The sequence below is a fragment of the Balaenoptera ricei genome, chromosome 13 (genome assembly GCF_028023285.1).
Source record: "Balaenoptera ricei isolate mBalRic1 chromosome 13, mBalRic1.hap2, whole genome shotgun sequence".
Classification (NCBI taxonomy): domain Eukaryota; kingdom Metazoa; phylum Chordata; class Mammalia; order Artiodactyla; family Balaenopteridae; genus Balaenoptera; species Balaenoptera ricei.
This window is the reverse complement of record NC_082651.1, coordinates 55,826,825-55,841,409: the sequence shown is the minus strand read 5'-3', so window position 1 is coordinate 55,841,409 and position 14,585 is coordinate 55,826,825. Positions and strand designations below refer to the sequence as shown.

The window sequence follows — 14,585 nt, the reverse complement described above, 5'->3', positions numbered from 1 at the left end:
TAGACATGGTACTGGAATCAAAACATATAATCTCTCCCATCCTTTTCTTTTACAAATATTAAAAACTTTAGGCAGCTCAATGATTAGTTTCTGCCAGTTTTTTTCAGAGAATTTAAATTTAAGAATCAGCACAGGATTATAAAGCACTGCTTTACAAATGCTGCAAAAAAATTTGGGGGTGGGAGGGAGGATTCTTGATTTAAATATATGCAAAAATGTGAATGAGGTCTCCTAGTTAAGGCTTCAAAACTTTCCAGAAGCTGTCTTTGGTCCTGTTTGCCAGTTACGCCTTAGTAACTGATTCTCCCTTTTATGACTCTCCTAATAGAGGATGATTTTGAAAACAATCTGGGTATTTCCACTCTTTTCCGTAACTTAGTTTTCTAAGGTAGTGATCTTGAATGCTTTTTCCCTATCAGTACATGAAGGATACATGATTCATAGGATAAAAATCTCCAGGTGATTCTGAAAACGTTCCCTAACTTAGCAGTTCTCAAAGTGTGTCCCAGGGAACCCTGGAGAGGGGTCTCACACACTGAAAAGGGGGGTTATAACACCCTTCTCAAAATTGCATGAGATTAAAACTATTTTCATAATATTATTTATTATGAAAATAAATATTAAGGCATTATTGGCCTTTTTCACTCCCAGTCTATCACAAGTATAGTGGGGTTTTCCAGAGGCTACAAGATGTAATATCATAACAGATTAAATGCAGACGCTGCTATGAGAATCTAGCTATCTTCTATTAAGCCAGGCATTAAAGGGATTGGCAAAAAATGTGAAACAATGCCACTTGTCTCAATTTTTTTGTTTTGGAATTTTTGTTTTGTTTGGAATTTTTTTGTTTTGTTTTGGAAAAGTTATTTTTTCCTGAAAGTTATATTAGTTATCTTAACATATAATGGGATAATTATTATCATTTTTAAATGAGTTAATAAATACTTAAAAATTTTCTCAGTTTTAATTTTTCATACAATAAATGCCAATGCATAAAGCTCATATAAACAAAAGTATGAGAATCACTTCCTTAACCCCATAATGTAGCACGAGCCCCCTTGGTCCAGTCTGCCCTTCTCCCATTCACTGGTCTAAAAAGGAAAGGTATTTTATTAGTTTCTATGAAACATACTTAATTTTGTTATAGAAGAGATAACAGTCTCGTAAAACCATGTGGGATTTTTATTTACTTGAAGCCATATTATATGAATCACATGTTAATATTACAAATTTAAGTTAATAAAAATCTGAAGAGGTTTTATGACTCACTACCAAATGAATCATAACCTAAAATTACAAAATTCAATATGCATTACTATAAAAAATTATTACCCATCCACAATATAAATCTATTACAAATTCGCAATTTCAAAAACATGAAAAGAAGCTATATAATTACCATTACAATTTCAAGAGCAGGAAGAATCCCCAACTTTGCCAAAGTTTTGAAAAATGCATCCCTGTTTTGAGGTTGTAATGTCTGAGAAAATGCACAAAATTCCTTGAAAAAATTAACCTGTAAAGTTAAGAAAGAATAGTGAGAAGTTGACACACATTAAAAGTAACCCTGGGGCAAACTGTAATGTGATCTACCACCGTGTGGAATTAACCTTCTCAGGGACCTAGAGTTTTTAGGGTATCCTGGCTCCTCAAAACCTAAAGAACATAGAAACCATGCTATAATAAATGGTGGCTGGGTTTTCAGGGAGCACTCATAAAGCACGATTCCATTTTTAAGAATTGTAAGGAACATCAGAGATTTCCTAGGATAAAGGGCTAATTTTATAAATGAGAAAACTGAGAAATAACTATACCAAAGATGACATGCCTGATTTTAAGTCAGCAATCTTTCATTACTTCTTTAGTATCTGATTATAAGTTTGAAAAATTGGCAAACTGCTGGTAAACAGCAATCAACATTCTCTTTCCCCAAAGCATGGTTACATCTCAAAAAAGTGATTACCAACACATTTGAAAGAAGAAAAACACTTCCAAGAACCGATTCATCATTCGTTTATTCAAGAAGGATTCTCCCTACCTCTTGTTTAACAACAACAACAACAAAAAGCATGTCAATAATGTATCTACAACCATAAAAATGTATGAGTTTGTAGTTCTGTCCTAACATAAACCATGTCTTGATTTTGTAATTTACAAGGCACATATTCCCTCACTGAGGGGAATAAAACCACATCAAAATATCTCTAAAAACTTCTAAGATATACAAAACAGTAAGTTTTAGAAACTTTGCAAATAATCATTTTATAGTATAATTTAAATACAGGTGACCCTTGAACAATACAGGGGTTGGGGTGCCCGCCCTCCACTAAGTCAAAAACCTGTGTGTAACTCTATAGTAGGCCCTCCATATCTGTGGTTCCGCATCCAACCTTGGACCATGTAGTTCTGTAGTATTTACTATTGAAAAAAATCTGTGTCTAAGTGGAACCTGCAGTTCAAACCCACGTTGCTCAAGGGTCATCTGTTTATATCTTTCATACTAATTACAAAAATTTTTCTCTTAAATTAACAAGTTCAATATTAAAAGCTGTGTATGCCAAAAGAGTTAAGTGCTCTTTAAGGGTGTGAATTTCAGTAATAAATAACTTACCAATTCACGGCGTTTATCATCATCCGTGGCCTCATCTGTTAATTGTGCAAAAACTTCAGACAAAAACTTCTCATCTTCCTACATGAGAAAAAATAATTACTATGAATTTAATAAAAGTATAAAGTTATACTCATTTATATGATTTCACAAACTATAATAAAAGTAGCTGAAAACCTAACAGCAATTCCATTATAAAACCTAAAATTCCAGGTATATTCATATTATAATTTTTAAAACCTGACTACACCATTCAATATTAGTTAGACATATTAATACCTTGTTTAATCAGAAACCTCAAATATAAAGAACTCTTTGAAAAACAAAAAATAGATATTCTAGAGGTCATGCATGAAAACTCTATTTACCTTAACCGAGAGCCTCTCTTAGCTCCCTTTCAGGGTCCATTTATTTATGCTTAATTTAAACATAATTCAAACAAGTTTGAAGATCTCATTATTAGTCCACAGTGGATTAGAAAAATGAGAGTTACAAACACGGCAATAAAGAACATTGAATTCTGGCAGTGATAAGATTATAAAGGTTAACTGTGATTATCTTTTGGTGATGGATTATGAGTGATTTTCTTTTTTGCTCATCTGTATTTTCCAATTTTCCATAATAAATATGGACAATTAAATTACAAAGGAAAAACCGACATGAATATTAAAATTCACTTTAGAGAAGATTTCCATCAAAATGTGCTGAAAGAAAGTTATGCTTTTAAGTTTCAGTAATCTTCAAAATTCACTTTTATGAAATATAATCTGAATATTTTTAAGTAATTAAAATAGCATAACCTAAAAATATTTGTAATAGTGATAACTGCATGGTTGATAATAAAATCAAAGCATGACATATAAAGGATATAGCTAATATACCTGCCCTTTTTCTTACTGTGAATCATCCATGAAGCGGTATCAATCCCTTAAAGCCTTTCTGAAATAAGGTAGAGCATATATGAAAAAATGAATGAAAAGCACTAGGTATGATCATGGAAAATATAACATGCTCTCCCGCTAAACATCCTTTGGAGCTATTCAAAGACACATCACTGACAGATAACCCGTTTTTTGACTCAGAATAGTGTTCCTTTTGTTATTTAGTTGACTCCTTTTGGATCTTATGTATGGAGGCCTGAATCATCTACCTTCTGAGAGAGTTCAACTACATAAATAATCTTTTACTTATCCCTCAAATCACTTTTTCATCTCAGTATTTTAGCTTTTGTTGAATAAGCACATATTTACCTCAACTTATACCTTTTATAAATTTTTATCTTCCTGCACCTCTCGCGGATTAAATCTTCCTTTCCTGTCTGAAGAGTTTTAACTTTTTCAGAATCTTTTCATAGGAAAATAGTTCCAGTTCTTTGATAAATGCAATTTCCCATTTAAATTCTTCTTATATGACTCATTATTTGTTTGCTGATGGCTAGAACTGCATAAAGTATTACAGAAGCAATTTCAAGTATTACAGTCTGCTAGGAGAATGCTTTCCGATTCCTAGTATATATTTTTTCTGATCTCTAACATTATTTTTGATATTATTCTACACAAGCACTCTGTTCCAATGTATTAAGGGAGCGATGATTGGTAGCTTAAAGCCTATCATAAATATAGCTGGAAAATTTCCCCTAAATCCCTGGTTCTTCAAGTAATTAGTTTCTTTAGATCACTTTTTCTTTTCTATTTCATTTTAAGAGCTTTTAATAAATCATAATTATTTTAAGTCAAATTGTGCATGTTTACTATTTTGGATAACAAAACCTTAAGGGGAAAAGAGGAGCTGCTCCTAAAAAGTCTGAAATCGAACTTTTTTCTTTGCAATGATGTAAAAATGGGCACACACACAAAACCAAAATCCCAAACCTAGGACCCATGCAACATTAAAAATTCTAAAAGGATCACATAGACACAGAAATTTAGAATTAGATGAGGCTTTAAGAGAGTACCTAGAGATTGCCTAATCTAATTTTAAAAGTCCATCCCAAAGAATGGATTTATCAGAAGCTAGCTAGTGATAAAGATGGATTTTGAATCCTGGTCTCCTGCATAATGAAGTTCTGTCACTCCCACAGCAGAAAATATGCAGCATAGATTCCTAAGTAGGAATCAAACCAAAGCAAAATATACACACAAACTAGAATGGGCCAAGTCCAGTATGATAAAATTTAATACTTTAAATCCTACACTTGAGTCCAAAAACCTCTAAAACAAAACCATATTATTGCAAAATTGTTTTCTTAATGGTGTTGGAAGATTTTACATATTAATAATTGGGATGAAAGGTTAGAAATTTCTCTTTCAGTGCTGAAATCTTGCAAAATATGTCAAAAAAGAACTAAACCACTGATCCCACTGGGTTTGTTTTTCACTCAACTCTTACCTATGGAATAGTGAAAATTTATGTAACATGCTAAAATGTCAACATTTGAGATACCTGTCCTTAATCATTTCTAGTGCAGGGAAAAGTTAAAACTTCTTGTTCTGAAAAGGATCTTAACTCTATAGCTGTCTGTGTGGAAATAACCTCAATTTACTGGCTTTTTGGAATTTAATTTATAAAACATTTTAAAGTATCTTTCTCAATTCTGGACACAAGGGATTTTGATCTGCAATTAGGTAGAAAATTCAGGTTAACTAAAATCTTATGTCCCTACCATGGTTACGATAATCTCAACATGTATTAGAGTACATACTAGGAGCCAGTGACCACCCTAAGTGCTTTCATGTAATTTCTCAGTTAATTAACCTAATTTAGGCTAGGAGTTATCTATGTAGTTTTATACGACCTCATTTCGGTGGAGTTAGATAAAATTCTTACATTTTCACTTGCCCTATGTAACTAATGCAACAACAGGTTAATACTTATTTAAGAAGCTACAGATATGCATACTAGTTAGCCAGATGGGTATGTGGAAACATCTAATGCCTGCAGGGAAACCTCAGAGATGGGCTTTAGGAAATGAGCCTTTAGAGGCCAATGGCCATAATCTTGCTTTCTTCTCACACACTGTTGAAAACAGAATTCAGCATCATGGCTGGCACGTAAGAGATAACAAAGTGGTAAACCTTAAGTAAACGACAGGGAGCTCACGGTATCTGGCTATTTCATAAAATGCCTCTCAGGGACCAGAAATGAGTAAAACTTCATTTATATAAGTATAACTTTCACAAATAGACCTATGACAGAATGTATAAAATGACATAGAAAGTTATAAATATTTACAGATTAGTTTGCATAATTTATTTTTAAAACATAAAAAGCATTATGATTTACTATTATGGATTTGGCAACTCTTCTGAAGTCAACAGCAGTCATTTGAAAGCTACACTTCAGCTTCTGTCATTGGGTCCTTTATATCAACTACATTGACTGTGGGTTTATTTCCAGTCTCCTGAGACTATAACTTTTTCTGTCAGCAAGTGAAATGGCACCCTGAATTGTACAGTATGGTTTTAAAAAGTGGGTCCCATATATTATAAATGGAACCTAATGTGTAAGTCCAACTTGCCTCACACTTACTACTGTGGAATAATGAACAACTGTCTGGTGAAAGAATGATCTGGGAAGTAAACCCTATACAAAAGTAAAGTTATAATAGTGAATAATGGTTGGAAGTATCATGAAATGGAATCTCACAGGTAAGTCCTAAGACAGACATTCTTAACTTTTTGGTCTCAGGACCCCTTCAAACACTTAAAAACTACTGAGGACCCCAAAGAGCTTTTATTATGTGGGTTATGTTTATCAGTATTTACCATAATTAAAACTGAGATGCTTAAAAACATTAATTTTCATTAAAAAATAAGCTATTATATGTTTGTATAAATATTTTTTATGAGAAACAACTGTATCATCCAAAATCATAAACATTTAGAAAGAAGAATGGCTTTGTTTTACATTTTTGCAAATCTCTTTAATGTTTGGCTTAACAGAAGACAGCTAGATTCTCACATCTCCTTCAGCATTCAATCCGTTGTGATACGTTGTTCTGGTTGAAGTATATGAAGAAAATACAGCCTCGCGGTGACAGGAAGTTGGAAAAGGAAACACTTCACAGACTTCTCTGAAATGGCTTCAGGTATGCCCAGGGGTCCACAGACATTACTTGAGAACCACTAACTACACTACGTACTATATAGTAGCAGCTCAATAAACTTAGTGACTGATGTGGAAATAACAAAGGCAGTTATGCAGGAAACTGTTAGTATACTATCACATGTAAAGCAAAATCTTCAAAATCATGCTTACCAAACTGTTAGGGTATAAAGGATTAACATGATATAAACATGGTATAAAACTCCTACTTTGAACTCAAGGAGACAGGATAAAATCAACCTCACATAGCAAATAATCTGACTATCATTTACTGAAAATTAATGAATGTTTCTCAATTCTGGCTGCACATCTGAATTATTTCAGAAGCTTTAAGCACATACACACATATCCCCAATAATAACTAGGTCTCACAAAATGGAATAAAAAATATTTAAAAAAACAGCTGCTTCTGTTTGGGATGATGAAAAAGTTCTGGAAATGGATAGTGGTGATGGCTGCATAACAGTGTGAATGTACTTAATGTTATGAATTGTACACTTAAAAATTGTTAAAATTTTGAATTTTATGTCATGTATGCTCTACCACAATTTTTTAAATGCAAAAAAACAAAAAGTTAAAAAAAAAAACACCCAGCTGCATGATAGGACATTTAGAAATATAAAAGGTCACATTAAGAAATGATTCTTCTTCAGAAAACTATGAGATAAAGCCCTGTTTTCTATGCTTGATAGTACAATTAAAGTAAAAGAAATCTTTCAAAAGGAAGGAATGAACACCAGCTTAACTATTAAGGGTTGACTATCTGAAAACAAAATTATGAAGAACACCTCAGTTTACTTACCTGCAACATGCTGACTATTTCAACTTTGTTGAAGAAAATAAAAGATGTAAGAGTAGAAAGAAAATTCTCTTCAAAAACTGATGGTGTAGGCAAAATGATGTCCTGAATGTACTGTACCCTGTAAGTCTGATGTATTTTTTGCCTTAGTTCAGAGTCTGTTATTGGTATAACTTCCTTAAACTTTGCAGTTTTGGTCAAGAATTCTCTGTGCCTTTTTGGCTGAGCCAAAGCAGGGTCATATTCAAGGCATCCCACGACATCCATGATACACTCATCAGAAAACATTACCTCAAACAGAGTTGCCTTATTTAGGAATAAGATTCCTCTAATAATTTCATACAAATGGTGTAAGCCTTCAGTGTTTTCTAGGTTCTCACAAGCTTGGAACAGCTGCAGTAGTTTTTTAATATAGCCTTCATTTTCCAAGGCCAGAGCCAGCTTTTCCCTACGGATAGGTGAGGAGAGAACTGAGGTAACTAAGTCAGCAATCTCTTCAAGTTTATTGAGTTCACATGTGGGCAGGTCAATCAGATGACTGGTTTCAGGCATTTCTTCAAATCGTTCTTCTTCTGATTCATCAATGAGGTCCTGTGTGACTTCCACTGATGGATCCTTACCTTGAACCTAAAAATATCCAAGTACAGCTGGTTACCTTAAAATACAAAAGAATTCAGAATTTTGGGAATCAAATCACTGATCATTGAATTTTTTTTTTTTAATAAATTTCTTTTTTTGGGGCCACGACTCACAGCATGTGGGATCCTAGTTCCCGACCAGGGATTGAACCCCTGCCCCCACTGGACTGCTGGAAGTCCCCTGACTAGTGAATTTAAGTAAAAATCAATATTTTCAAGGAATCAATACTAACACAGTCATTGTTAATTAAAAGTGAAGTCTAGAGGGGGAAAATACAACTAGTTTAGAGTCAGCTATTTGAGTCTTAAGTTACTGACTGCAGATGGTTTCACCTCTAAATTTCTGAACTTACAACTTGAGGTTAACTCTGATCCCTAATTACCTGAGTATTTCAGCTAACGTTATGTATGTTTGATATTAAATTATGTAATAACCACTTGCAGTTGTTTATTAAATTCACTCTACCTAGTACAGTGAATTTTGCAGAAAGTAACTCTTCTGTTGGTCCCCCCAAATCACTATGTATGACAAAGCACCATCAACTGGCTTAACAAGGACACTACTGAGTTCAAACCAAATTAAAACCCAACTCCTTGTATATTCAAGAGTAAGAAAATATGATTTCCTCAAAATACTTTTGAAATTCACTTTTGGAAAAATATTTGCTTTTGCTCTGAGCCTGAAGCTGATAAATAGACTAATAAATAAAGTGTATTCTTTTAAAAACTGGCATTCATTTAACATCTGTGATAAAGCCTCCAAGTATTATCTAGATAAAAATCACAACATAATGAATAAAGAACTGCTTTATGATTCAGGTTGACTACTTTATGATTCAAGAAAAGCATGGCTAACAAATTTTCTATAATGAATTACTCTAACAAAAAATGTTTAGAACTTTACTTTTCATAAATTTTTCTAATTCATAATCCAAGAGTACAATCATCCTCTCTGCTCCACCTTAAAACATCCTGAATATCCTAAGCAGAAAAAGTTCCACAAATTTCCAAATCCACCAAAGCAATATATGAAAAAAGACCTAAGAACTCAGAGAAAAAAGTAGACGGATACACTGATGCATACAAGATACTTTTTTTCCCTAGAGGAATGAGAGTATTTCTTTTACTTCTGAGTTCTCAACAGAGTAGCTGGGCTTAGGGAGGACGACACATAAATATAAGAGAAAATATAAGTAACAAGGTCTTAAGAACAGTTCAGATAAAATGCCTTGGAAACTCAGAGGAAGGGAAACTCCAGCTCTTGGGGTGGGGGTGAGCAGAGAATACACGGAAGGAATCATAAAAACAGTGGCATTTCATAAAAAGGAACGAAACTGGGTCATTTGTAGAGACGTGGATGGATCTAGAGACTGTCATACAGAGTGAAGTAAGTCAGAAAGAGAAAAATAAATATCATATATTAATGCATATATGTGGAATCTAGAAAAATGGTACAGATGAACCGGTTTGCAGGGCAGAAACTGAAACACAGATGTAGAGAACAAACGTATGGACTCCAAGGGGGGAAAGTGGCGGGGGGTGGGGGTGGGGGTGGTGGTGGGATGAACTGGGAGATTGGGATTGACATGTATACACTGATATGTATAAAACAGATAACTAATAAGAACCTGCTGTATAAAAAGATAATTAAATAAAATTCGAAAAAAAGAAAAAAAGCAGTGGCATCTGAGATTTTAAGTGGACCTACAAAGATAGGTAAGATTCTGATGGGAGATAAAGGTACTCAAAGTTCAAGGGGAAGAGCACAGAGCCAGAGAAATGGAAATATGTGACATGCATATGGCAAACAGCAAAAATGGAAATGTAGACTCCAGCCAGATCATGAAAAGTCAAGCTAAAACACCTGCATTACTGTTCAGGGAAGTGAATGTGTAGCACTGTCCTTTAGAAAGTAAGCTGGCATCAGCTGTATGAGACAAATTTGAAAATATAGATAAATTAGGGTGTTATTCCAAAGGCTACATGAACAACAACTGAATTTGGATAGCGATGTTGGGACAGATATGGGATAGCTACAAAAGAGAGAAGGAAACACAATGACCCTATAGATTCAAACCCATCATTGGGAAGATTATGGCTTCTTTAACAAAAACTGGGAATGTGGGAGAGGAATGTTAGTAAGAGTTCAGTTTATTAAGTTTGAGGTGTTTGAATATCCAGCTGGCAATTAAATCTGTGGGTCTACTACTCTGGAAAAAGAATAGGACAAAAGATAGAGATTTGGTATTAGGGTAACAGTTAAAGCCAGAAGACTCTGACACTAACCAGAGAAAAGAGAAAACGTAGTGTGAGGGGAAGGAAGAAGAATCAGAGGTTACAAAGAACAAATAAGAGGAAACCAGGAGTTAACTTACACTTCAAATGAACATAGTTTGCATATGTTTAAGAATAAAAACACAGCTTCAGAACCATGCATGTAACCACTAGGTTACAGCATGTTTATTTCTTTGTTATCTAGTATTATCCCTTACAAGCTTCCTGGCTTCATCCTGAACGTAACCCTGACTGATCTGATCTGTCAACAGCACATAAACCCAAGTGTCTACCTGGATGACAATAGTGCTGTCTACCAGATATTTCTGGTTCTCTCCCTTTTGTGGCACATGAGTTCATTGCTTCCATCAAGTTACATGTAGCTGTGTGACTTGCTTTGGCCAATAAAATGTGAGCAAAAGTGCCATGTATAACTTCTGGGAAGAGCTTTCAAAAACCAGTGCTCTGATTTGCTACCCTTCTTCCCCACTTTGCAATAATCATGGAAGTATTAAAATGAATTCTCTATCAACTTGGGTCCCTGAGAGGCTCTGCTGAGCACAGCCCCTTCCTCTCCAATATTGGTCAAACAGCATTAAGGGGGCTTCCCTGGTGGTGCAGTGGTTAAGAATCCGCCTGCCAATGCAGGGGACACGGGTTCAAGCCCTGGTTCGGGAAGATCCCACATGCCACGGAGCAACTAAGCCCGTGCGCCACAACTACTGAGCCTGAGCTCTAGAGCCCACGAGTCACAACTACTGAAGCCCACGCACCTAAAGCCCATGCTCCACAACGAGAAGCCACCTCAATGAGAAGCCCGCGCACTGCAACCAAGAGTAGCCCCCGCTCGCTGCAACTAGAGAAAGCCCCCGTGCAGCAACGAAGACCCAATGCAGCCAAAAATAAATAAATTAAAAAAAAACAGCGTTAAGGAAAAAACCAAACTTTTGTTGTGATAAGGTTCAGGGTAAGTCCACACTATCAGTAGGCTTCTCAATGAAAATTTCTCTTTTCCACACTCCTATCCTAGTCCCTTATAGCTACTGCTTTAATTTTTTTTCCCTTTTCAAGGGTAAAACACTATTACTTTCCCCTTTAAGTCTTAGAGAGAACTTTTTCCCTTTGGGAAAAAAAGAGGCCATCAGTACTCAACTTCCTCCAACATTCTTCTTTTCCATCTCACAACTTATCTTCATCCAATTCCTTCATCTGTTTCAAAGAAAATGTCTCTACCATTTTCTGAGATTAGAACTTCCATATGTACTTCTGATTTTATGCTTTCTAAGAGTTCAATATGTATCAATTATCTTAGCTCTTTTTAAAACAATTAATTAATTAATTTGGTTGTGCTGGGTCTTAGTTGCCAGCAGGTAGGCTCCTTAGCTGTGGTTCGCCAGCTCCTTAGTTGTGGCACGTGGGCTCCTTAGTTGTGGCATGCGAACTCTTAGTTGTGGCATGCATGCGGGATCTAGTTCCCTGACCAGGGATCGAACCTGGGCCCCCTGCACTGGGAGTACAGAGTCTTTTTTTTTTTTTTTTTTTTATAAATAGGTATTTTTTTTTTTATAGTGGGTAATGTGAAGACTTCAGATGAAATAGATTGAGAAACTGATTGGAAATTGAATGCAAACTAAGACCACTTGACTGTTACTGAAATGAATAGCCCAGTTTGCTTTTTTTTTTTTTAAAAGAAATTCACGTTCTTTTATTTATTTATTTATTTATTTATGACTGTGTTGAGTCTTCGTTTCTGTGCGAGGGCTTTCTCTAGTTGCGGCAAGTGGGGGCCACTCTTCATCGCGGTGTGCGGGCCTCTCACCATCGCGGCCTCTCTTGTTGCGGAGCACAGGCTCCAGACACGCAGGCTCAGTAATTGTGGCTCACGGGCCCAGTTGCTCCGTGGCATGTGGGATCTTCCCAGACCAGGGCTCGAACCCGTGTCCCCTGCATTGGCAGGCAGATTCTCAACCACTGCGCCACCAGGGAAGCCCTGGGAGCACAGAGTCTTAACCACTGTGCCACCAGGGAAGTCCCTTAGCCCTTGTTTTTGTAATTTCTCTCTCCCAGATGATTATTTTGTTTTATCATTCACCATTCCCCTTAAGATACTTATTGCTCTTTGAGCTGTCAATCTTTTTCAGAGAGAAGTTCTATTTTCTTATTATAAGGGGTTAACAAATGACAAAGAAATAGGTTTTTTATTGAAATTGTTCTTTCAAAGGTCAGCAATGACTTCCCAGAATTAAAAAGTAAAACATTACGTATGGTTCTGTTTAATATCACATAGCAGCTGGGAGCAATAAACTAAATGTATACTCAGCAACATGGCTAGATCTTAAAAGTACAGTACTGAGTTGTGCAGTAAAAAATTAACCTTGCTAGACCAGCAGAGTGGCCAAACCTAACATTCCTTTCGAAGGCGGAAAAGTTTGCGCAAAAATCAATGACAAATGGGGAGGAGAAATGTAACAGAGGGCAAAGGAATAAATTAATAGGTAATGTAATGAAGGAAATCCAATATTAACACTGGTGCCTTATGAAAAGCTCAGAGTAAGAGATGATATTCTCTTAGCTCCATTGTAACAGATGCCTGGAAGGGTGAAGCCATATGTTTCCCAAGTCTACCACTGCTCCTGGGACTCAACAAGGTTGAATGGAAGTCTGTAAGTCTACTTGATAGAGCTGACACCACCCTGGGAGACACTGTCATACAATATAATGAACTGGACCAATTATTAATGACTGAGTGGGATTCTTGTAATGTGCCAGTATCTACTGACTCTTACTTTTTTCAGGTTACATCTACTACCATACCGCAATATGGTATAACATTGCCACTGTTGATCCAACTACCTCATGTACATAAGCCTTATGATAATATTGATATTATGATCAAATGTATTAGGAAACTGAATTAAAGCCTCCTCAGCATGTAATGTCGATAGAAAATGACTGGCATGAGGAATAAGTGGACTTACTAGCTGTTAACCATCAGCTAATTTCTATACTAAAGAGTTCTCTACGAGTTTACCATAAGGTACAAACTGTGGTAGATCAAGGAGGGTAATGAGCAGTCAAAATAGTGCAAAAATATAAAAAGTAAATCATGGCTTTATAGGTCAGAATAGTTGTTTCTTTAAATCTACTCCTAGCCCAGACTGACTCCTCCAAATGTTATGCATATTCATACTGATACTATTGCTCTGTCATATAAATGCTACACTAAATGTAGATACTTAGACAAATATGACCATTTTGCTGTAAGAGTCTTGGCCAAGGGCCGAAGGGTGGCCTTTGCAGTAAAGGACTAATCTTGCCCAAAGAAAGGTTTGGACCTTGCCTAACTCCTGAGAGTCAACCTCTAAGCACTCTGAATATCCTCTGTTGGGAGTATTTTTGTTTACCTGGGGACCTTGGGCTATGCTGGACAGTCCACATACATGTGTGGATAACTGTATGGTTTATCGAGGAGATCTTGGGCCACACAATATCAGCTCAACCTCTGGGAGTGCTGGAAACTAGAGTCAGCCACATGGGTAGTCAGCATGCTTATATGACTAACGCCCCAATGAAAATGCTGGGCACAAAGGTTTGGGTAAGCTTCCCTGGTCAGTAATACTCTGTACATGTTGCCACCCATCGTTGCTGTGAGAAGTTAAGTGCTGTCTGCATGACTATTCTGAAAAGAGAAAATTGGATACTGACGCCTGGAACTCTCCTAGACTCTGCCCGATGTGCCTGTTCCCAATGGTAATTTTAACCTGAATCATATCATTGTAATAAACTGCACCATGAATGTAATAGCTTGTGGAGTTCTCTAAGTCTTTCTAGTGAATTAGTGAACCTGTGAGTGGTCTTGGGGACCTCCCGAACTACATGAGTGAAAAGAGTAAAAAACAAATTTCAGCAAAAAGTTCTAAGACAAAAGTACAAAGTCATTAAGAATATATATATATATATCCAAGAACATATATTAAACAGCAGGTGCTGAGGTGTGGGGAGGGGAAAAGTGGGGCAAAGGATAACTGAATATGCTGATCACTGGAAAATATTATCCACAATATAAATTTATGTTCTAGCAGACATGTAATTCAACACCCTAGTTCTAAATAAGATGTTTGTCTTCTGTTTTATTCACTCATTCTTCAAATATATACCAAGT

At 35.8% G+C, this 14,585-nt stretch overlaps 1 protein-coding gene across 2 annotated transcripts in view; it reads right to left on the bottom strand.

Annotated features, from left to right (window-relative positions):
- Window positions 1–14,585, bottom strand: part of PPP4R3B (protein phosphatase 4 regulatory subunit 3B) — a 67,385-nt gene that overhangs the window by 37,478 nt on the left and 15,322 nt on the right. For both annotated transcript variants that reach the window (XM_059943303.1, XM_059943302.1), the window contains exons 4-6: window positions 7,515–8,138; window positions 2,612–2,689; window positions 1,400–1,516 (exon numbers count right to left, since the gene is read on the bottom strand). In XM_059943303.1, the coding sequence (XP_059799286.1) occupies window positions 1,400–1,516; window positions 2,612–2,689; window positions 7,515–8,138 (819 nt within the window). The remainder of the gene's footprint in view (window positions 1–1,399; window positions 1,517–2,611; window positions 2,690–7,514; window positions 8,139–14,585) is intronic.